The sequence below is a fragment of the Oncorhynchus keta genome, chromosome 10, assembly GCF_023373465.1.
Source record: "Oncorhynchus keta strain PuntledgeMale-10-30-2019 chromosome 10, Oket_V2, whole genome shotgun sequence".
In the NCBI taxonomy this organism is placed as follows: Eukaryota; Metazoa; Chordata; class Actinopteri; order Salmoniformes; family Salmonidae; genus Oncorhynchus; species Oncorhynchus keta.
Genome location: NC_068430.1, coordinates 9,567,877 through 9,591,414, shown reverse-complemented (window position 1 = coordinate 9,591,414; position 23,538 = coordinate 9,567,877). Strand labels below are relative to the sequence as shown.

The 23,538-nt window shown below is 48.4% G+C and overlaps 1 protein-coding gene across 1 annotated transcript in view; it reads left to right on the top strand.

The window, feature by feature from the left end:
- LOC118389608 (R3H domain-containing protein 2) overlaps positions 1-23,538 on the top strand; it is a 126,355-nt gene that overhangs the window by 44,800 nt on the left and 58,017 nt on the right. The window contains 2 exon segments of the mRNA XM_052528625.1: positions 14,772-15,029; positions 15,166-15,383. Of these exon segments, the coding sequence (XP_052384585.1) occupies positions 15,198-15,383 (186 nt within the window). The 5' untranslated portion in view covers positions 14,772-15,029; positions 15,166-15,197.

Genomic DNA, 23,538 nt, shown 5'->3' with positions numbered 1-23,538 from the left:
TGGGTGGTGGTGGGCTGGGCCTGGCTGGTGGTGGGCTGGGCCTGGCTGGTGGTGGGCTGGGCCTGGCTGGTGGTGGGCTGGGCCTGGGTGGTGGTGGGCTGGGCCTGGCTGGTGGTGGGGGATAAGCTGGAATGGTGATGATGGGATGCAGTCATACCAGCAGCCTTGCCACATTGAGGCCATGCTAGTGTCTCAAATCAAATTGTTTCAATTGTGTTTCAAAATTCACAGTGAGTAACGATAACTTGACTATATACACAGGATTGGTGTGCAGGGGTATGACGTAATTGAGGTAAATATGTACAGTACTCCTTGACTTTTTCCACATTTTGTTATGTTACAACCTTATTCAAAAATGTCTTAAATGGTAAAAAAACAAAACTGAAGTATAACATTGACAACGATTCAGACCCTTTACTTTGTTGAAGTACCTTTGGCAGCGATTACAGCCTCTAGTCTTCTTGGGTATGACGCTACCAGCTTGGCACAACTGTATTTGGCGAGTTTCTCCCATTTTTCTCTGCAGATCCTTTCAAGCTCTGTCAGGTTGGATGGGGAGTGTCAATGCACAGCTATTTTCAAGTCTCTCCAGAGATGTTCGATTGGGTTAAAGTCCGAGCTCTGGCTGGGCCACTCAAAGACATTCAGAGACTTGTCCCGAAGCCACTCCTGTGTTGTCTTGGCTGTGTGCTTCGGGTCGTTGTCCTGTTGGAAGGTAAACCTTCACCCCAGTCTGAGATCCTGTGTGCTCTGGAGCAGGTTTTCATCAAGGATCTCTCTGTACTTTGTACTTTGTTCCATTCATCTTTCCCTCGATCCTGACTAGTCTCCCAGTCCCTGCACCTGAAAAAACATCCCCACAGCATGATACTGCCACCACCATGCTTCACCATAGGGATGGTACCAGGTATCCTGCAGAAAGGACTATTGGCATTCAGGCCAAAGCGTTTAATGTTGGTTTCATCAGACCAGAGAATCTTGTTTCTCATGGTCTGAGAGTCTTTAGGTGACTTTTGGCAAACTTCAAGTGGGCTGTCATGTGCCTTTTACTGAGGAGTGGCTTCCATCTGGTCACTCTATCATAAAGGCCTGCTTGATCGAGTGCTGCAGAAATGGTTGTCCTTCTGGAAGGTTCTCCCATCTCCACAGAGGAACTCTGGAGCTCTGTCAGTGACCATCGGGTTCTTGGTTACCCCGCCTGACCAAGGCCCTTCTCCTCCGATTGCTCAGTTTGGCCAGGTGGCCAGTTCTAGGAAGAGTCTTGGTGGTTCCAATCTTCTTCCTTTTAAGAAAGATGGAGGCCACATCTCTAGGATGATCAAAGGGAACAGGATCTGAGCTCAATTTCGAGTCTCATAGCAAATAAGGTATTACTTAAATAAGGTATTTATGTTTTTAATACATTTGCTAAACATTTCTAAAGACCTGTTTTTCGCGGGTATTGTGTGTAGATGTTTTTTTAAACATTTAATCCATGTTAGATTAGGTCTAACATAACGTGTTTAAGTCTAACATAAATGTTAGTCAAGGGGTCTGAATACTTTCCGAAGGCACTGTACATATAGGTAGGGATAAAGTGACTAGGCAACAGGATAGACAATAAACAGTAGCAGCAGTGTATGTAATGAGTCAACAAGGGTCAATGCAGATAACCAATACCTACTCAGACTATTTAACTAACTATTTAGCAGTCTTTTGGCTTGGGAGTAGAAGCTGTTCAGGTTTCCTGACTTGGCGCGTCTGTACCACTTGCCGTGCTGTAGCAGAGAAGTCGATGACTAGGGTGGCTGGAGTCTTACAGTTTTTGTTAGGGCCTTCCTCTGACACCGCCTGGTATAGAGGTCCTGGATGGCAGAAAGCTTGGCCGCAGTGATGTACTGGGCCATACCCACTAATCAAATCAAATCAAATGTATTTGTCACATACACATGGTTAGAAGATGTTAATGCGAGTGTAGCGAAATGCTTGTGCTTCTAGTTCCGACAATGCAGTAATAACCAACGAGTAATCTAACCTAAACAATTCCAAAACTACGACCTTATACACAAGTGTAAAGGGATAAAGAATATGTACATAAAGATATATGAATGAGTGCTGGTACAGAACGGCATAGGCAAGATGCAGTAGATGGTATAGAGTACAGTATATACATATGAGATGAGTAATGTAGGGTATGTAAACAAAGCGGCATAGTTTAAAGTAGCTAGTGATACATGAATTACATAAAGATGCAGTAGATGATATAGAGTACAGTAAATACGTATACATATGAGATGAATAATGTAGGGTATGTAAACATTATATTAAGTAGCATTGTTTAAAGTGGCTGGTGATATATTTTACATCAATTCCCATTATTAAAGTGGCTGGAGTTCAGTCACTGTGTTGGCAGCAGCCATTCAATGTTAGTGGTGGCTGTTTAACAGTCTGATGGCCTTGAGATGGAACTACCCTCTGTAGCGCCTTACGGATGCTGAGCAGGTGCCATACCAGGCGGTGATGCAGCCAGTCAAGATGCTCTCAATGGTGCAGCTGTAGAACTTTGTAAGGATCTGAGGACCCATGCCAAATCTTTTCATTCTCCTGGGGGGGAAAAGGCGTTGTCGTGCCCTCTTCACAACTGTGTTGGTGTGTGTGGACCATGATAGATCCTTAGTGATGTGGACACCGAGGAACATGAAGCTCTCAACCTGCTCCACTACAGCTCCGTCTCTAGTGAGTCTGTCAGATGAGAGCTGGTGTGTTATTGTTGCAGTGGAACCCAGGGGGGGAAGGGGAAGGCACCTTGGGAGTGCTTAGGCAAGAGGCCCGCGGGCATACATATACCTGTAGCATATTCGCTGTCTAGGCACACTAGGTAAGACCTGGGCGGACCACCCCCTGTATTTTGGTTAGGGCACCAGGTGGTGCTAAATTAGGTAAGTAGTGGGTAGGCAGGTAAGGTAGGAGATGGGGGGCTTTGAGATTTACTTTCTTTGCTTTGGTTCCGTCCAGCCCCTTTTCCCCATATTACCGTGTAAAGCAGGGGTGTCAAAGTCAAATGGACGGAGGGCCAAATAAAAAATTTAGCTACAAGCCGAGGGCCGGACTGTTCGAATGTTCATTGAAAAATTTTTAAATGACGCATATAGTCTAGTGAACCTAATTGAACCTACTGAAAACCTAACAAATATATTCCAATATGATCAGATAAATAAAGCAATATTTTCTTATGGCTCTGTCAGTAATCTTTAATTTTCAACAGACACAAAAGACAAATTTCCTTTATATAAAAATCCCCATAACATGAACATTAAATGAAAGAAACCGGTATTCAAGGCACCATCAGTAGCCTATATTTTCTATTTTAGCAAAAGTGGGCTAAATTTACTTCAAAGAAAAAAACAATAATAGCAATTTTCTATCATCCACTCAACTGAAATATTTTTAAAATATAATTGGATTGAAATACAATAAAATAAAGTGCAAAAATCTATTAATCAAAAACAACACTTTGTTTAAGGAGAAGTAACATGCAGTGAAAACAAATATTAAACCTTAACTTTTAAACTTGAACTGAGTAAAAACTCTAAATATGTGATTGCACAGTAATGTTCACTTGTTTGAGGTTGAGGGTGATACTTGGTGGTGTCCCATCTTTTCCACAAGTTCATCAATGTTCGGGGTAAGGCTCTGAGCTGAGGAAATCCTCAGAATTGAGTGGAGGTGTTCAGCAGTAAGTCGACTTCTGTGTGATGTTTTGTTCAAGTTCATCAAAGAAAACAGTTGTTCACACAGGTATGTGCTGCCAAACATAGACAACGTTTGAGCAGCCTGGATGCGCAGCTGGGGCATTGTGTCGGGGAGGAAACGGGCGAACTCCGCAGCACCCACTGCCGCATATTTTGCCCTCAGTGCATCATTGCATTGGAGGTCAATCAACTCCATTTGGAGGTTTGGTGGTGAGCTTTCCACGTCAACAGCAAATGGGTTACCGAGCAGTTCCAACCTGCTTTTTTGTGCTTCAAAGTCAGCAAATCGGCGTCGAAAGTCAGCGGCAAGCATACCTATTTTATCAGCCAACTGTGCGCTCGGGAACGCACTGGTAGAGAGCTTCTCTTTCATGGTCTGGCAGCTGGGAAAGTGGCTCAAATTTTCTTTCCGCATCTCGTCTCCCACAGAGTCAGTTTGGTTTTAAATGCCTTCACTGTACTGTACATATCAGAGATGACACGATCCCGACCCTGCAGCTGCAAGTTCATTGCATTCAGATGACTCGTAATGTCACACAGAAAAGCCATTTCACACAGAAACATTTCGTCTCGGAGTTGTGTTGTGTCTTTCCCTTTGCTGTCCAAGAACAGACAAATCTCCTCACGAAGCTCGAAACATCTTTGAAGCACCTTTCCCTGGCTTAGCCATCGCACCTCTGTGTGATAAGGCAAATCACCATGCTCCGTTTCTAACTCCGTCAGAAATGCCTTGAACTGGCGGTGATTCAAACCTTTGGCTCTGATAAAGTTAACTGTGCGCGTGATGATGCTCATTACATGCTCCATTTTCAAGGCTTTACCGCACAACGCTTCCTGGTGTATGATACAATGATAAGCTGTCAGCTCACCTGTCGCGTTTTCCTCTTGCATCTTTTCCCGTATCTTCGCCACCAGTCCGCTCCTGTGTCCACACATCGCAGGTGCTCCGTCGGTTGTCAAACCCACGAGTTTTTCCCAAGGCAGCTCCATCTCATTTACACATCTTGACACCTCTTCATACAAATCATGCCCCGTAGTTGTGCCATGCATAGGACGTAAAGCCAAAAACTCCTCTGTCACGCTTAGGCTGGAGTCCACTCCGCGGATGAAAATTGACAACTGGGCAATGTCAGAAATGTCGGTGCTCTCATCCACAGCCAAGGAATATGCAATGAAATCTTTTCCCTTTTTCACAAGCTGCTCTTTTAGATTGATGGACAACTGGTCTACTCTCTCGGCAATGGTGTTTCTGCTCAGACTCACATTTAAAAAGAGTTGCCTTTTTCTGGGCAAACTTCGTCACAAACTTTAATCATGCAGTTTTTGATGAAATCCCCCTCCGTAAATGGCCGGGCTGATTTAGCGATCTCTTCTGCCAAAATAAAACTGGCCTTGACAGCAGCCTGGCCTTGTGATTTGGCTTTTTTGAACAGAGCCTGTCGAGATTTGAGGCCTCGTTTTAATTCCTCTGCCTTTTGTAGCCTTTGTTCCATGTCCATATTCTTGTTTTTGTCCGCGTGTTTCGTTTCATAATGTCGTCTCAGATTATACTCTTTCAGTACCGCCACACTTTCTCCACACAGAAGACACACAGGTTTTCCAGCTACCTCCGTGAACAAATACTCCGACTCCCACCTTGTTTGAAACCCCGGTTCTCAGTGTCCACCTTCCGTTTTGCCATTTTTGATGGGTATCTGAAAGTTAATTTTACTGTGATGCTGACAACTGCTGTGCCAATAAATATTGAAATGAAGCAGCCTACTGCTCGGTGCGTCACCGTTGCATTGTGGGAAATGTAGTATTGGTGCGTGTAAAAGATCTGCGGGCTGCCGGCTTGCTGCGGTCTGCGGGCGGTTCTAATAATAAATCAAGATCATCCCAGGGGCCGTAAAAAACCTTCTCGCGGGCCGGATGTGGCCCGCGGGCCTTGACTCTGACATATGTGGTGTAAAGGAATAAAGTCCTTGTAAATGGTACCACATTCTGTCTGTTGTCATCCTTACTCGCACCTACAGTCCATACCTTTTTCACTTCACGGAGAGTTGAGTTGTAGCAGGGTGTTGCGTTCCCTCTTCATAGAGGGTTGCGTAACATATGGTCATACATTAGGCAGGAAGTTAAGAAGTGCAGCTCAGTGTGCACACTGCCCAGTCTTCTCACTCTCTATCATCAATCATACAGTATAACCTCGTGTCCATTCGACAGCTTGACTGATGACACTGATCTATTGTATACTTCAGGGCAGACGGTTTCAGCCTAAAACACCACACAGTATAGTTGACTTTGGAACAGCTACGGGTGATATACCCCAAACCTGGAATGGAAGCCACTGGACAGGAGCACTGCCCAAGTCTGTAGTCAGGATTAGTGGTTAATGTCTGGGGGAGAGAGGGAAATAGCAGGAGACCTGGCTGGCTGGATGAAGGGAGCAGGGGAGGAAGGGAAGGAGGTAGCTGAGAGGGAAGGAGGTAGCTGGGAGGTAGCTGGGAGGTAGCTGGGAGGGAGGGAGGTAGCTGGGAGGGAGGGAGGGAGGTAGCTGAGAGGGAGGTAGCTGGGAGGTAGCTGAGAAGAAGGGAGGTAGCTGGGAGGTAGCTGAGAGGAAGGGAGGTAGCTGAGAGGAAGGGAGGTAGCTGGGAGGTAGCTGAGAGGAAGGGAGGTAGCTGGGAGGTAGCTGAGAGGAAGGGAGGTAGCTGAGAGGAAGGGAATGAGGTAGCTGAGAGGAAGGGAAGGAGGTAGCTGAGAGGAAGGGAAGGAGGTAGCTGGGAGGTAGCTGATAGGAAGGGAGATAGCTGAGAGGGAGGTAGCTGGATGCTGGGAGGGAGGGAGGTAGGTGAGAGGAAGGGAGGTAGCTGAGGAAGGGAGGTAGCTGAGAGGAGGAAGGGAAGGAGGTAGCTGAGAGGGAGGTAGCTGAGAGGTAGCTGAGAGGAAGGGAGGTAGCTGGGAGGTAGCTGAGAGGAAGGGAGGTAGCTGGGAGGTAGCTGAGAGGAAGGGAGGTAGCTGAGAGGAAGGGGAGGGAGGTAGCTGAGAGGAGGGGAGGGAGGTAGCTGAGAGGAAGGGAAGGAGGTAGCTGAGAGGAAGGGAAGGAGGTAGCTGAGAGGAAGGGAAGGAGGTAGCTGAGAGGGAGGTAGCTGAGAGGGAGGTAGCTGAGAGGGAGGTAGCTGGATGCTGGGAGGGAGGGAGGTAGCTGAGAGGTAGCTGAGAGGAAGGGAGGTAGCTGGGAGGTAGCTGAGAGGGAGGGAGGTACCTGGATGCTGGGAGGGAGGAGGTAGCTGAGAGGAAGGGAGGTAGCTGGGAGGTAGCTGGATGCTGGGAGGGAGGGAGGTAGCTGGATGCTGGGAGGGAGGTAGCTGGGAGGGAGGGAGCTGGGAGGTAGCTGAGAGGGAGGGAGGTAGCTGGGTGCTGGGAGGGAGGTTGCTGGGTGCTGGGGGGAGGTAGCTGGGAGGTAGCTGAGAGGGAGGAGGTAGCTGGGAGATAGCTGAGGGTAGGTAGCTGAGAGGGAGGTAGGGAGGTACCTGGGAGGTAGCTGAGAGGGAGGAGGTAGCTGGGAGGTAGCTGAGAGGAAGGGAGGTAGCTGAGAGGGAGGAATGAGGTAGCTGAGAGGAAGGGAAGGAGGTAGCTGAGAGGAAGGGAAGGAGGTAGCTGAGAGGAAGGGAAGGAGGTAGCTGGGAGGTAGCTGAGAGGAAGGGAGATAGCTGAGAGGGAGGTAGCTGGATGCTGGGAGGGAGGTAGGTGAGAGGAAGGGAGGTAGCTGAGAGGTAGCTGAGAGGAAGGGAGGTAGCTGAGAGGGAGGGAATGAGGTAGCTGAGAGGAGGGAATGAGGTAGCTGAGAGGAAGGGAAGGAGGTAGCTGAGAGGAAGGGAAGGAGGTAGCTGGGAGGTAGCTGAGAGGAAGGGAGATAGCTGAGAGGAGGTAGCTGGATGCTGGGAGGGAGGGAGGTAGGTGAGAGGAAGGGAGGTAGCTGAGAGGTAGCTGAGAGGAAGGGAGGTAGCTGAGAGGGAGGAAGGGAAGGAGGTAGCTGAGAGGGAGGTAGCTGAGAGGAAGGGAGGTAGCTGGGAGGTAGCTGAGAGGAAAGGAGGTAGCTGGGAGATAGCTGAGAGGAAGGGGAGGGAGGTAGCTGAGAGGAAGGGAAGGAGGTAGCTGAGAGGAAGGGAAGGAGGTAGCTGAGAGGAAGGGAAGGAGGTAGCTGAGAGGAAGGGAAGGAGGTAGCTGAGAGGTAGCTGGATGCTGGGAGGGAGGGAGGTAGCTGAGAGGTAGCTGAGAGGAAGGGAGGTAGTTGAGAGGAAGGGAGGTAGCTGGGAGGTAGCTGAGAGGGAGGGAGGTACCTGGATGCTGGGAGGGAGGGAGGTAGCTGAGAGGAAGGGAGGTAGCTGGGAGGTAGCTGGATGCTGGGAGGGAGGGAGGTAGCTGGATGCTGGGAGGGAGGTAGCTGGGAGGAGGTAGCTGGGAGGTAGCTGAGAGTGAGGGAGGTAGCTGGGTGCTGGGAGGGAGGTAGCTGGGTGCTGGGAGGGGAGGTAGCTGGGTGCTGGGAGGGAGGTTGCTGGGTGCTGGGGAGGTAGCTGGGAGGTAGCTGAGAGGGAGGGAGGTAGCTGGGAGGTAGCTGAGGGGGAGGGAGGTAGCTGGGAGATAGCTGAGGGTAGGTAGCTGAGAGGGAGGTAGGGAGGTAGCTGGGAGGTAGCTGAGCTGAGAGGGAGGGAGGTAGCTGAGAGGGAGGTAGCTGGTTGCTGGGAGGGAGGGTAGCTGGGTGCTGGGAGAGAGATAGCTGGGAGGTAGCTGATAGGGAGGGAGCTGGGAGGGAGGGATGGAGGTAGCTGGGTGGTAGGGAGGGAGGGAGGGATGGAGTTAGCTGGGTGCTGGGAGGGAGGAATGGAGGTAGCTAGGTGTTGGGAGGGAGGAATGGAGGTAGCTGGGTGCTGTGAGGGAGGGATAGAGGTAGCTGGGATGGAGGGAGGGATGGAGGTAGCTGGGTGCTAGTAGGGAGGAATGGAGGTAGCTGGGATGGGGAGGGAGGGATGGAGGTAGCTGGGATGGAGGGAGGGAGGGATGGAGGTAGCTGGGTGCTGGGAGGGAAGTAGCTGGGAGGTAGCTGAGAGGAGGGAGGGAGGGAGGTGGCTGGGAGGTAGCTGAGAGGGAGGGAGGTAGCTGGGTGGTAGGGAGGGATGGAGGTAGCTGGGTGCTGGGAGGGATGGAGGTAGCTGGGATGGAGGGAGGGATGGATGGAGGTAGCTGTGTGCTGGGAGGGATGGAGCTAGCTGGGATGGAGGGATGGATGGATGGAGGTAGCTGTGTGCTGGGAGGGATGGAGGTAGCTGTGTGCTGGGAGGGATGGAGGTAGCTGGGTGCTGGGAGGGAGGAATGGAGGTAGCTGGGAGGGAGGGAGGGATGGAGGTAGCTGGGATGGAGGGAGGGAGGGATGGTGGTAGCTGGGAGGGAGGGATGGAGGTAGCTGGGATGGAGGGAGGGAGGGTTGGAGGTAGCCGGGATGGAGGGAGGGAGGGATGGAGGTAACTGGGTGCTGGGAGGGAAGTAGCTGGGAGGTAGCTGAGAGGGAGGGAGGGAGGTGGCTGGGAGGTAGCTGAGAGGAGGGAGGTAGCTGGGTGGTAGGGAGGGATGGAGGTAGCTGGGTGCTGGGAGGGATGGAGGTAGCTGGGATGGAGGGAGGGATGGATGGAGGTAGCTGTGTGCTGGGAGGGATGGAGCTAGCTGGGATGGATGGATGGATGGTAGCTGTGTGCTGGGAGGGATGGAGGTAGCTGTGTGCTGGGAGGGATGGAGGTAGCTGGGTGCTGGGAGGGAGGAATGGAGGTAGCTGGGAGGGAGGGAGGGATGGATGGAGGTAGCTGGGATGGAGGGAGGGAGGGATGGAGGTAGCTGGGAGGGAGGGATGGAGGTAGCTGGGATGGAGGGAGGGAGGGTTGGAGGTAGCCGGGATGGAGGGAGGGAGGGTTGGAGGTAGCTGGGTGGTAGGGAGGGATGGAGGTAGCTTGGTGGTAGGGAGGGAGGGATGGAGGTAGCTGGGTGGTAGGGAGGGAGAGAGGGAGGGTTGGAGGTAGCTGGGTGGTAGGGAGGGAGGGATGGAGGTAGCTGGGTGGTAGGGAGGGAGGGATGGAGGTAGCTGGGTGGTTGGGAGGGATGGAGGTAGCTGGGTGGTAGGGAGGGAGGGATGGAGGTAGCTGGGTGGTTGGGAGGGATGGAGGTAGCTGGGTGGTAGGGAGGGAGGGATGGAGGTAGCTGGGTGGTAGGGAGGGAGGGATAGAGGTAGCTGGGTGGTAGGGATGGAGGTAGCTGGGTGGTAGGGATGGAGTAGCTGGGTGGTAGGGATGGAGGTAGCTGTGTGGTAGGGATGGTGGTAGCTGTGTGGTAGGGATGGAGGTAGCTGGGTGGTTGGCGGGAGGAGGTAGCTGGGAGGGAGGGAGGTAGCTGGGAGGTAGGGGGAGGGATGGAGGTAGCTGGGTGGTTGGGAGGGATGGAGGTAGCTGGGTGGTTGGGAGGGATGGAGGTAGCTGGGAGGGTGGGAGGGATGGAGGTTGCTGGGTGGTAGGGATGGAGGTTGCTGGGAGGGAGGGAGGGATGGAGGTTGCTGGGAGGGAGGGAGGGATGGAGGTTGCTGGGTGGTAGGGATGGAGGTAGCTGGGTGGTAGGGATGGAGGTAGCTGTGTGGTAGGGATGGAGGTAGCTGTGTGGTAGGGATGGAGGTAGCTGTGTGGTAGGGATGGAGGTTGCTGGGTGGTAGGGCGGGAGGAGGTAGCTGGGAGGGAGGGGGGGAGGGATGGAGGTAGCTGGGTGGTTGGGAGGGAGGGAGGGAGGTAGCTGGGAGGGTGGGAGGGATGGAGGTTGCTGGGTGGTAGGGAGGGATGGTGGTAGCTGGGTGGGAGGGAGGGACTGGGCATTGCTCACATGATAGTTGGTTCAGATTGGATGGATGGCTCAATTTGTTGCAGTAATGGAGCACAGTGTTTCCTGTCTACAACTTGTTGGTGTGCTACCTGCCTGGACCACCTGCACTGAGGCCAATATGAACTACCTTCGTGATTTGATTTATTGGGTAAGAATTGGGTGCACCGAGTACAACTCAGGGGATAACACACTAAAGTGTTGCCTGGTGGAATGCAGGGGATAACACACTAAAGTGTTGCCTGGTGGAATGCAGGGGATAACACACTAAAGTGTTGCCTGGTGGAATGCAGGGGATAACACACTAAAGTGTTGCCTGGTGGAATGCAGGGGATAACACACTAAAGTGTTGCCTGGTGGAATGCAGGGGATAACACACTAAAGTGTTGCCTGGTGGAATGCAGGGGATAACACACTAAAGTGTTGCCTGGTGGAATGCAGGGGATAACACACTAAAGTGTTGCCTGGTGGAATGCAGGGGATAACACACTAAAGTGTTGCCTGGTGGAATGCAGGGGATAACACACTAAAGTGTTGCCTGGTGGAATGCAGACCAGACACAGTGAAGCAACATTTAGTCCCCACCGCACAAGACAGCGTCATTACAATTAACAAGTAAAAAAAGGAGAGACCAGTTGTCCTCCTGGACTCTGAAAACATCAATACATCTATATCGTTATCCGGAATACTTCAACAACGAAGATGACCTCGTGACCTCTGCCTGTAGCCGGTCTGATGTAGCAGAGGCATAAATACTTGTCAGTGACGCTAAGTGCCATGTATTTTAACTAGCGATATTTGGGGAAATATTTCTGTAACATTTGGTGAATGATTTTTTGATGTGACTCAGTCGCTGGTCTGAGCGCTGGCTTCTAGCTGATCATATGTGAGTGTAGAGCCCCGGGAAGTGTGGTCCACCTCCCTGTCTGTCCACGTTCACTAGTTAGCTCCTCAGGCCTCTCTGTCTCAGTGTGCGTCTGCTCCTCAATCTGCTTAGTTCAGGGGTCACCTGAAACCGATCTGCTGAGACTATTCCCGACACGACACACCACAACACAGAACAGAGTAGTGTGTGAAGGAGTCATCCATCTGTACTCTTCACTAGAATGTTTATGAATTGGATCACTTTCCGTGTGTGCTGGTGTTTTGTAACTCAGATTTAAAAAAGTGTGTGTGTGTGTGTGTGTGTGTGTGTGTGTGTGTGTGTGTGTGTGTGTGTGTGTGTGTGTGTGTGTGTGTGTGTGTGTGTGTGTGTGTGTGTGTGGTTTGGGTTCTACATGAAGGGGGGCGCTACATTGAGAGAAGTGTGTGTGTTTGGGTTCTACATGAAGGGGGGGGGTGCTACAGTAAGAGAGAGAGGTGTGTGTGTGTTTGGTTCGCCAGGCAGGAAAGGGGGGTGCTACAGAGAGATGGGGGTGTTGAGGGAGCTTTCTGGTTTTCTCTTGGTGACAGAGCCTGTTGCCATGGAGCTGGGCCTCCCATTGGTGGAGGACTCGGCCAATCGCATGGCAGCATCGTCTGTTTCATCATTGATTTAAAAAAATGTCTCTCTCCTGCTCCGTCTGCCGTGTCGCTCTCTCTGCTCCCCCTTCCCAAACTAGAAGAAGGGCAGAAATGACGTAAGGTCTATAATGGGAACGGGACCAATTTCCTGTGTTTCTTTTGACATTTTTTTCTTCTTCTTTTTCTCTGAGAGGTAGCCTCCAATCCATCCAGCATACTTCTGAAGGAGACTAACCACGTTACACTTGATTTCCTTTGACATAGAGTCATCCCAGGTGACAACATTTGCATCACATGGAGCCCTAAACCCACTGCAGGGCAGGTAATTGTGTTGAATGTAAAGACTTGTGGACATGAGTGAATGCAGCATGCTTCGAGTCCCTCCTCTGTGGGAAGCAGATAAACAGTAATCTGTAATACTAGTGTCATGATAACAGACAGTGTTAGGAGGACTTGTCCTGAGTCCTGACACTCCATTCATAATGAACGTTCATTGACAAGTGTAGCTGGAAATAGTTTATATATTTTTTTAAATTCAAATTTGAGTGAATGAACGGAGAGAAGCTTAGTTTATTTTGGTTCTCTTGATGACCTGCTGCTGTGAAGGATGACTTGGAGAAAGGTTCCTCTGTCCCTCTCTTTCTCTCTCTCTCTTTCTCCATACCGGTTGGTATCTTTCTTTCTCTCTCCTCCCGCCCACATTCCAGCACTCATCAATAATGGATTGAAAGGATCCCCTCTCTCCCTCTCTGTGTCTTTCTTTCTCTCCTCTGTCTTTATAATGAACAAGGGTGGGGTGATTATGGTAAGCAGCTCTGCTATCTCTGTCCGTCTCTCTTTCTCCCCCTCCCTTTTTCAATCTTGACCCTCTACACACTCTCTCTCTTTTCTCTTCTCTGTCATAGAGGATACCCCTGCTCTGCCCCTCCTCTTTTCTGTCCTCACCCTCTCTCTATTCCTCTCTCTATTCCTCTCTCTCTTCCTCTTTTAATGTGTCCTCTTAATGCTCAGCCTGCTGACGTCATCCTCCCCCTCTCTGCTCAGCTCTGACTCATTCATCTTTCTTTCTATTTTTCTCTCTCTCTCTCTCTTCCTCACAGCTCTCCCTCTCTCTGTTCCTCTCGCTCTCTGCCTCTCTCTCTCCCTCTCTCTCTGCCTCTCTCTGTTCCTCTCGCTCTCTGCCTCTCTATCCCTCTCTCTGCCTCTCTCTGTTCCTCTCTCTCTATCCCTCTCTCTCTGCCTCTCTATCCCTCTCTCTCTGCCTCTCTATCCCTCTCTCTCTGCCTCTCTCTGTTCCTCTCGCTCTCTGCCTCTCTCTCTCCCTCTCTCCACTGTGCGCTACATTTCCATTTACCTTCATCTTTCATTCAGGTTCTGCAGTACACACACATCTCTCCTCTCCATTATAAAATTCAACCTGCTAAATGGCCATGTGATTACAGTTGCAGTGTATAAATGATAACTAGCAGCTACATTGGTTCCCTGTAGCGTACAGAAGCCTATATTATAGCATAAACCCCCACACCCCAGTCAGCTGTTTTCTCTCCTGACATCTGGTACTAACTATTGCTTAGATCCTGACCTGCTACGACCAACTACAAAAAAAGCATAAATTACACAGTAGGACAGGGAGTCAATACCTGCACTAAATAACCCTCAGTGAATCAGCATGCTCTGTCTGTCTTTCAAACTTGGGTTCATATGCTATTTGAAATATTACAAATCATTTGAGAATTTTCTTTAGCCTTGCCTGGAGGGCCAGGTCAAAAGTGGGTGTGGTTTGCACTTCGGGGACGTGTCTATTGGTTCCATTGCTACAGACAAGCTCAATCAAGAACAGCTGTAAGTTATTTGCAATGATTTTTAAAAATACTATTTGCGTCTTCAGAGCTGAGTGCAGTTGGGTGGTTGTGTTTGTGGGTGGTTGTGTTTGTGGGTGGTGGGTGTGTGTGTGTGTGTGTGTGTGTGTGTGTGTGTGTGTGTGTGTGTGGGTGGGTGGGTGTGTGGGTGCCCTGGTCATTGATGCAATGTGGTGCTGCTGCCTCAGTGATGACACCCTTGCTGTGCCTGGGTCTTCCCCTGCTTTGGGAATCCCTGCCTGCCATACAGCCTCCTCTCTGCATCTCTCTCTCATTCTCTCTCACTCACACTCTCTCTCTCTCACACACACACACACACACACACACACACACACACACACACACACACACACGCACACGCACACGCACACACACGCACACACAGCTTCCTGATGACTTTCGAGGAGATTGTGTTAAACTGCTGAGAACTGTGTTACTCAACACTGCGTCCTGTTTGTCTGTCTTGCTCTGGCGTGTTTGTCTTGCGCCACTTGTCCCGAAGGTGCAGTGTGCCTTCATGTTTTCATCAGCTCAGTGTTGTTAACGAGTGAGCGGGAGACAGAAACACGCCGTCTCTACTCTGTCAGTGAGCCGTTGCAAAGTTTCTGAACCAGAAAAACAAGTCCAATTTCAACCCAGGTCTGCAAGTGTTCATTAATGTCCTGACTGAATTCATAGTTCCACAGCCAGCCCGGTAGCTCTGTCTTCCCACGCTTTGAGCCGTGAGTCAGACCCCGTCAGAGAATCACTGTGTTGTGACGTCATTCTACCTTTCTCTTATCCCCAGCGGTCCTGGCTGGAGGAGCTCTCGTCAACATGCTGCTGCACTGAGACGCACGGGCGGATATATTGACGGAAGGACGGACATATAGACCCACTCCCCTGGCGTCTCTTCCCCGTCTCGGCTGTTTTCTCCCCCCCCCTATATGGAGCGCGCTATGGAATACCCTCGCCCAGCGGAGTGGCACAGTCCTCCTCTGTAGAGCCCTCTCCTGGGAACACACTCCGTAAGGAATCGGCACAGAACAGCTGATCTCCTCATCAGGTACAGTTCACTGTATTCATGAACTACATGGTCGGTATCTCTCGACTCCTACCGTGTTTAGGGTCCTTTAGTTTTCTTCAGACCAGGTCATAACCTCAACCTGTACAGCCTCTGAACCTCTTGTCTTCTTTAACAGTCGCTTGAGTCCTCCTACCCTGCCTTGAGAAGATGTCCGTGAGCCTGGCGGAGGAGGACATTCAGACGGAGGGTGGAAGTAGTAGACGGCTCAATGATGACTCGATGAGGAAGCACTCCCCATCCCCTGAACCTTTCCAGGGACAGGAGGGCACCGTGGGCACCGTGGGCACCGGGGAGGGCATGGAGGCAGAGGAGAGCGCCACACAGGACTCACAGGTAACTGACCTCAACGGGAATGTGGTTGCTTCCCAATCATCTCTCTTTTCTCCCAAATTGTGGAATTCTTCACTTCCCTTAATGGAAGTGATGCTTTTACATTTGTGGTGAGTAGTAAACGAGTACACACTTCAGGAGAAAGGAGAGATGATTCGGCAGAGATGATGGCCTCCTCGGCACTGCACTTCTAGGGTTGTAATTTCCATAAAAGTTTTTGAAGGAATCGTTCTACTACACTAGAGAATAAAATGTCTGTGAATTCTGTGGCTGTCTAGATTTGATATTCAGACATTTTATATTGTAATGACAATGGCATGTTTTTTTTTTACTGACATGCTCAAAATAAAACAGCGAGACGTCTTTTTCAGTTCTGTTTGAACCTGCGCTCCCATCATGCATTGCATAGTTTCATACGGCCACGATGCACACGCACTGTAAACCTGCGACTGGAGTGTAGTGGGGGTGGGTTGGCAGAGTTGGATGTGGTTATGGTTGAGAAAAATTGCCCCTATTTAGTGAATGACTGTCATTGACACTACAGTGGTGAGCAATGAGTGCCTTTTGAGTTCTGTTTCGATTCTATTATATTTCAAAATAATCACGGTTTTCAATTCATTTAAGCATTAAAATGATTTTAGAGCTTCCCTCAGCCATCACCTGCCTTCAATCTGACACTGACAGTGGATTGAAGAGTACAGTAAATAAAGCATACTTTCAAGACTACTTTTACTAACTATCAATCGGGTAGAGCTCTCTTACAAACTGTCTCTATCACTCTCGTCGTCATGTTTTCATTCCTCTCTCATGCGGTCTCATATGGTGTGTATCCACCTCTGTCCGTGGTCGGAAAGAATGGGCGCAATGGATTATGGGCATTGTAGTTAATTACCACATTTCTGCGCTAAACTAGCTTGAATATTTACCTAATGTGAACTACAACTTCCAATCAGCCTAGCGTCCCACATAGTTCTTGACTTATGCCGCGTTCACGTCCTTGTCGGAACTAGGAAACTTGAACATTTCCGACTTGCAAAATGGTTGTAAGTTATACACGTGCCGTGTTCAACCAGTTAGCAAGTCAGACATTTATGAGTTCCGACTAGCTTTGATTTCAATTTAGAGAAATTACGTGTTGAGCTCACAAAAAAAATTGATTTCGAGGAATTGAACCGTGTCGGGCACCTAGTTAAAAAAATAATTTAAAAAACGAAACAAAAGTTCTCTCAGCGCTATGCACACTAAATCAAATCAAAGTTTATTTGTCACGTGTGCCGACTACAACAGGTGTAGTAGACCTTACAGTGAAATGCTTACTTACAGGCTCTAACCAATAGTGCAAAAAAGGTATCAGGTGAACAATAGGTCATTAAAGAAATAAAACAACAGTAAAAAGACAGGCTATATACAGTAGAGAGGCTATAAAAGTAGCGAGGCTACATACAGACACCGGTTAGTCAGGCTGATTGAGGTAGTATGTACATGTAGATATGGTTAAAGTGACAATGCATATATGAAGAACAGAGAGTAGCAGTAGCGTAAAAAGAGAGGTTGGCGGGTGGTGTGTGGGACACAATGCAGATAGCCCGGTTAGCCAATGTGCGGGAGAACTGGTTGGTCGGCCCAATTGAGGTATCAAATCAAATCAAATGTTATTTGTCACATACACATGGTTAGCAGATGTTAATGCGAGTGTAGCGAAATGCTTGTGCTTCTAGTTCCGACAATGCAGTAATAACCAACAAGTAATCTAACTAACAATTCCAAAACTACTGTCTTATACAAAGTGTAAGGGGATAAAGAATATGTACATAAAGATATATGAATGAGTGATGGTACAGAGCGGCATAGGCAAGATACAGTAGATGGTATCGAGTACAGTATATACATATGAGATGAATATGTAAACAAAGTGGCATAGTTAAAGTGGCTAGTGAAACATGTATTATGTAAGAATGCAGTAGATGATATAGAGTACAGTATATACATATACATATGAGATGAATAATATAGGGTAAGTAACATTATATTAGGTAGCATTGTTTAAAGTGGCGAGTGATATATTTTACATCATTTCCCATTATTAAAGTGGTGTGTTGGCAGTAGCCACTCAATGTTAGTGGTGGCTGTTTAACAGTCTGATGGCCTTGAGATAGAAGCTGTTTTTCAGTCTCTCGGTCCCAGCTTTGATGCACCTGTACTGACCTCGCCTTCTGGATGATAGCGGGGTGAACAGGCAGTGGCTCGGGTGGTTGTTGTCCTTGATGATCTTTATGGCCTTCCTGTAACATCGGGTGGTGAAGGTGTCCTGGAGGGCAGGTAGTTTGCCCCCGGTGATGCGTTGTGCAGACCTCACTACCCTCTGGAGAGCCTTACGGTTGTGGGCGGAGCAGTTGCCGTACCAGGCGGTGATACAGCCCACCAGGATGCTCTCGATTGTGCATCTGTAGAAGTTTGTGAGTGCTTTTGGTGACAAACCGAATTTCTTCAGCCTCCTGAGGTTGAAGAGGCGCTGCTGCGCCTTCTTCACGATGCTGTCTGTGTGGGTGGACCAATTCAGTTTGTCCGTGATGTGTATGCCGAGGAACTTAAAACTTGCTACCCTCTCCACTACTGTTCCAACGATGTGGATAGGGGGGGTGTTCCCTCTGCTGTTTCCTGAAGTCCACAATCATCTCCTTAGTTTTGTTGACGTTGAGTGTGAGGTTATTTTCCTGACACCACACTCCGAGGGCCCTCACCTCCTCCCTGTAGGCCGTCTCGTCGTTGTTGGTAATCAAGCCTGCCACTGTTGTGTCGTCCGCAAACTTGATGATTGAGTTGGAGGCGTGCGTGGCCACGCAGTTGTGGGTGAACAGGGAGTACAGGAGAGGACTCAGAACGCACCCTTGTGGGGCCCCATTGTTGAGGATCAGCGGGGTGGAGATGTTGTTGCCTACCCTCACCACCTGGGGGCGGACCATCAGGAAGTCCAGTACCCAGTTGCACAGGGCGGGGTCGAGACCCAGGGTCTCGAGCTTGATGTCGAGCTTGGAGGGTGCTATGGTGTTGAATGCCGAGCTGTAGTCGATGAACAGCATTCTCACATAGGTATTCCTCTTGTCCAGATGGTTTAGGGCAGTGTGGTTGAGATTGCATCGTCTGTGGACCTATTTGGGCGGTAAGCAAATTGGAGTGGGTCTAGGGTGGAGGTGATATGGTCCTTGACTAGTCTCTCAAAGCACTTCATGATGACGGAAGTGAGTGCTACGGGGCGGTAGTCGTTTAGCTCAGTTACCTTAGCTTTCTTGGGAACAGGAACAATGGTGACCCTCTTGAAGCATGTGGGAACAGCAGACTGGGATAGGGATTGATTGAATATGTCCGTAAACACACCAGCCAGCTGGTCTGCGCGTTCTCTGAGGGCGCGGCTGGGGATGCCGTCTGGGCCTGCAGCCTTGCGAGGGTTAACACATTTAAATGTTTTTACTCACCTCGGCTGCAGTGAAGGAGAGTCCGCATGTTTTGGTTGCGGGCCGTGTCAGTGGCACTGTATTGTCCTCAAAGCGAGCAAAAAAGTTATTTAGTCTGCCTGGGAGCAAGACATCCTGGTCCGTGACGGGGCTGGTTTTCTTTTTGTAATCCGTGATTGACTGTAGACCCTGCCACATACCTCTTGTGTCTGAGCCGTTGAATTGCGATTCTACTTTGTCTCTATATTGACGCTTAGCTTGTTTGATAGCCTTGCGGAGGGAATAGCTACACTGTTTGTATTCGGTCATATTTCTGGTCACCTTGCCCTGATTAAAAGCAGTGGTTCGCTCTTTCAGTTTCACGCGAATGCTGCCATCAATCCACGGTTTCTGGTTTGGGAATGTTTTAATCGTTGCTATGGGAACGACATCTTCAATGCACGTTCTAATGAACTCGCTCACCGAATCAGTGTATTCGTCAATGTTGTTGTTTGACGCAATACGAAACATATCCCAGTCCACGTGATGGAAGCAGTCTTGGAGTGTGGAATCAGATTGGTCGGACCAGCGTTGAACAGACCTCAGCGCGGGAGCTTCTTGTTTTAGTTTCTGTCTGTAGGCAGGGATCAACAAAATGGAGTCGTGGTCAGCTTTTCCGAAAGTAGGGCGCGGCAGGGCCTTATATGCGTTGCGGAAGTTAGAATAGCAGTGATCCAAGGTTTTTGACATTCCTGGTTGCGCAATTGTTACGCACGCTTCTATGAAGAGGGAACGCGACACCCTGCTACAACTAAACTCTCCGTGAAGTGAAAAAGGTATGGACTGTAGGTGCGAGTAAGGATGACAACAGACAGAATGTGGTACCATTTACAAGGACTTTCTTTATTCCTTTACACGGTAATATGGGGTAAAGGGGCTGGACGGAACCAAAGCAAAGAAAGTAAATCTCAAAGCCCCCCCCTCTCCTATCTTACCTGCCTACCCACTAGTTACCTAATTTAGCACCACCTGGTGCCCTAACCAAAATACAGGGGGTGGTCCGCCCAGGTCTTACCTAGTGTGTCTAGACAGCGAATATGCTACGGGTATATGTATGCCCGCGGGCCTCTTGCCTAAGCACTCCCTAGGTTCCTTCCCCTTCCCCTCCTGGGAACAAATTAAACAGAATATTAAACAATTTCACAAACAAACGACATCAAATAAGCTCTATCTGAGCAACAAACTCACAAAACATACCAACTCTCAGCAATGAACTCTCAGCAATGAACTCTCAGCAATGAACTCTCAGCAATGAACTCTCAGCAATGAACTCTCAGCAATGAACTCTCAGCAATGAACTCTCAGCAATGAACTCTCAGCAATGAACTCCCAGCAATGAACTCCCAGCAATGAACTCCCAGCAATGAACTCCCAGCAATGAACTCCCAGCAAAATCTCTTTCCTACAAAATTCTCCCTCCTGAACAGAACACTGGCATTTATATATCTTCAGATGGAATGGGTAATTGGAGACAGCTGTCTTGACGAGGGGGCGGGGTCAGCTCTCCAATTAGCCATGGAGTCGACCAATCAGCTGCTTGAGGGATTTCAGGAAGCCATTTTCCTGAAATAAACACATGCAAATACACAAACTACAACACATAAACTGGGGAACGTAACACAATCGATATGCTGATACAATTTAGGGAGTCTTGTTTTCAGATTAGCCTTGTTAAAATCCTCAGCTACAATGAATGCAGCCTCAGGATAAATGGATTCCAGTTTGCAAAGAGTCAAATAAAGTTAGTTCAGAGCCATCAATGTGTCTGCTTGGGGGGGAATATATACGGCTGTGATTATAATCGAAGAGAATTCCCTTGGTAGATAATGCGGTCGACATTTGATTGTGAGGAATTCTAAATCAAGTGAACAGAAGGACTTGAGTTCCTGTATGCTTTTGGCAATAATAATCAATAACAATGTGTAACTAGAAAAAAAAAAATAAGAATAGGAAATATGAAATACACATGAAAGTAAGTAAGCATACTATATACAGGAAATATGATAATATTAATTAATTAATTAATAATATTCATGTCAGATCCAATATCATATTAACACGTGACACAGGTAGATATGTGTAGGGGAGGTAGATATGTGTAGGGGAGGTAGATATGTATAAGGGAGGTAGATATGTATAGGGGAGGTAGATATGTGTAGGGGAGGTAGATATGTGTAGGGGAGGTAGATATGTGTAGGGGAGGTAGATATGTATAGGGGAGTAGATATGATATGTGTAGGGGAGGTAGATATGTATATGTGTAGGGGAGGTAGATATGTATAGTGGGGTATAGGGGAGGTAGATATGTGTAGGGAGGTAGATATGTATAGGGAGGTAGATATGTATAGGGGGGAGGTAGATATGTATAGATATGTGTAGGGAGGTAGGGAGGTAGATATGTGTAGGGGAGGTAGATATGTGTAGGGGAGGTAGATATAGGGGAGGTAGATATGTAGGGGAGGTAGGGGAGGTAGATATGTATAAGGGGGAGGTAGATATGTATAGGGGAGGTAGATATGTGTAGGGAGGTAGATATGTGTAGGGGAGGTAGATATGTGTAGGGGAGGTAGATATGTGTAGGGAGGTAGATATGTGTAGGGAGGTAGATATGTAGTATGGGGAGGTAGATATGTGTAGATATGGGAGGTAGATATGTGTAGGGGAGGTAGATATGTAGATAGGGGAGGTAGATATGTGTAGGGGAGGTAGATATGGTAGGGAGGTAGATATGTAGGGGAGGTAGATATGATAGGGATAGATATAGGGGGAGGTAGATATGATATAGGGGAGGTAGATATGTAGATAGGGGAGGTAGATATGTAAGGGAGGTAGATATGGGAGGTAGATATGTGTAGGGAGGTAGATATAGGGGAGGTAGATATGTATAGGGGAGGTAGATATGTATGTATAAGGGGAGGTAGATATGTGTAGGGGAGGTAGATATGTGTAGTAGGGAGGTAGATATGTGTAGGGGAGGTAGATATGTATAGGGAGGTAGATATGTATAGGGGAGGTAGATATGTGTAGGGGGGTAGATATGTAGGGGATAGATATGTAGGGAGGTAGATAGGGAGGTAGATATGTATAGGGAGGTAGATATAGGGAGGTAGATATGTATAGATAAGGGAGGTAGATATGTAGATATAGGGAGGTAGATATAGGGGAGGTAGATATAGGGGAGGTAGATATGTGTAGGGGAGGTAGATATAGGGGAGGTAGATATGGGGAGGTAGATATGTATAGGGGAGGTAGATATAGGTAGATATGTAGGGGAGGTAGATATGTGTAGGGGAGGTAGATATGGGGAGGTAGATATGTATAGGGGAGGTAGATATGTGTAGGGGAGGTAGATATGTGTAGGGGAGGTAGATATGTGTAGGGGAGGTAGATATGTATAGGGGAGGTAGATATGTGTAGGGAGGTAGATATGATATGTGTAGGGAGGTAGATATGTGTAGGGGAGGTAGATATGTATAGGGGAGGTAGATATGTAGATATGTATAGGGAGGTAGATATGTATAGGGAGGTAGATGTATGTAGATATGGGGAGGTAGATATGTATAGGGAGGTAGATATGTATAGGGAGATATGATATAGATATGTAGGGGAGGTAGATATGTGTAGATATGTGGGGAGGTAGATATGTGTAGGGGAGGTAGATATGTGTATGTATAGGGGAGGTAGATATGTATAGATATGTATAGGGGGAGGTAGATATGTATAGGGGAGGTAGATATGTGTAGGGGAGGTAGATATGTGTAGGGGAGGTAGATATGTGTAGGGGAGGTAGATATGTGTAGGGGAGGTAGATATGTGTAGGGGAGGTAGATAGGGGAGGTAGATAGGTAGATATGTATAGGGGAGGTAGTAGGGGAGGTAGATATGTATAGGGGAGGTAGATATGTATAGGGGAGGTAGATATGTATAGGGGAGGTAGATATGTGTAGGGGAGGTAGATATGTGTAGGGGAGGTAGATATGTGTAGGGGAGGTAGATATGTATAGGGGAGGTAGATATGTGTAGGGGAGGTAGATATGTAGGGGAGGTAGATATGTGTAGGGGAGGTAGATATGTGTAGGGGAGGTAGATATGTATAGGGGAGGTAGATATGTATAGGGGAGGTAGATATGTGTAGGGGAGGTAGATATGTATAGGGGAGGTAGATATGTGTATAGGGGAGGTAGATATGTATAGGGGAGGTAGATATGTGTAGGGGAGGTAGATATGTATAGGGGAGGTAGATATGTGTAGGGGAGGTAGATATGTATAGGGGAGGTAGATATGTATAGGGGAGGTAGATATGTATAGGGGAGGTAGATATGTGTAGGGGAGGTAGATATGTGTAGGGGAGGTAGATATGTATAGGGGAGGTAGATATGTAGAGGGGAGGTCGATATGTAAGGTGAGGTAGATGCAGTGGGGCAAAAAAAGTATTTTGTCAGCCACCAATTGTGCAAGTTCTCCCACTTAAAAAGATGAGAGAGGCCTGTAATTTTCATCATAGATACACTTCATCCACGACAGACATAATGAGAAAAAAAATCCAGAAAATCACATTGTAGGATTTATTTGCAAATTATGGTGGAAAATAAGTATTTAGTCAATAACAAAAGTTTATCTCAATACTTTGTTATATACCCTTTGTTGGCAATGACAGAGGTCAAACG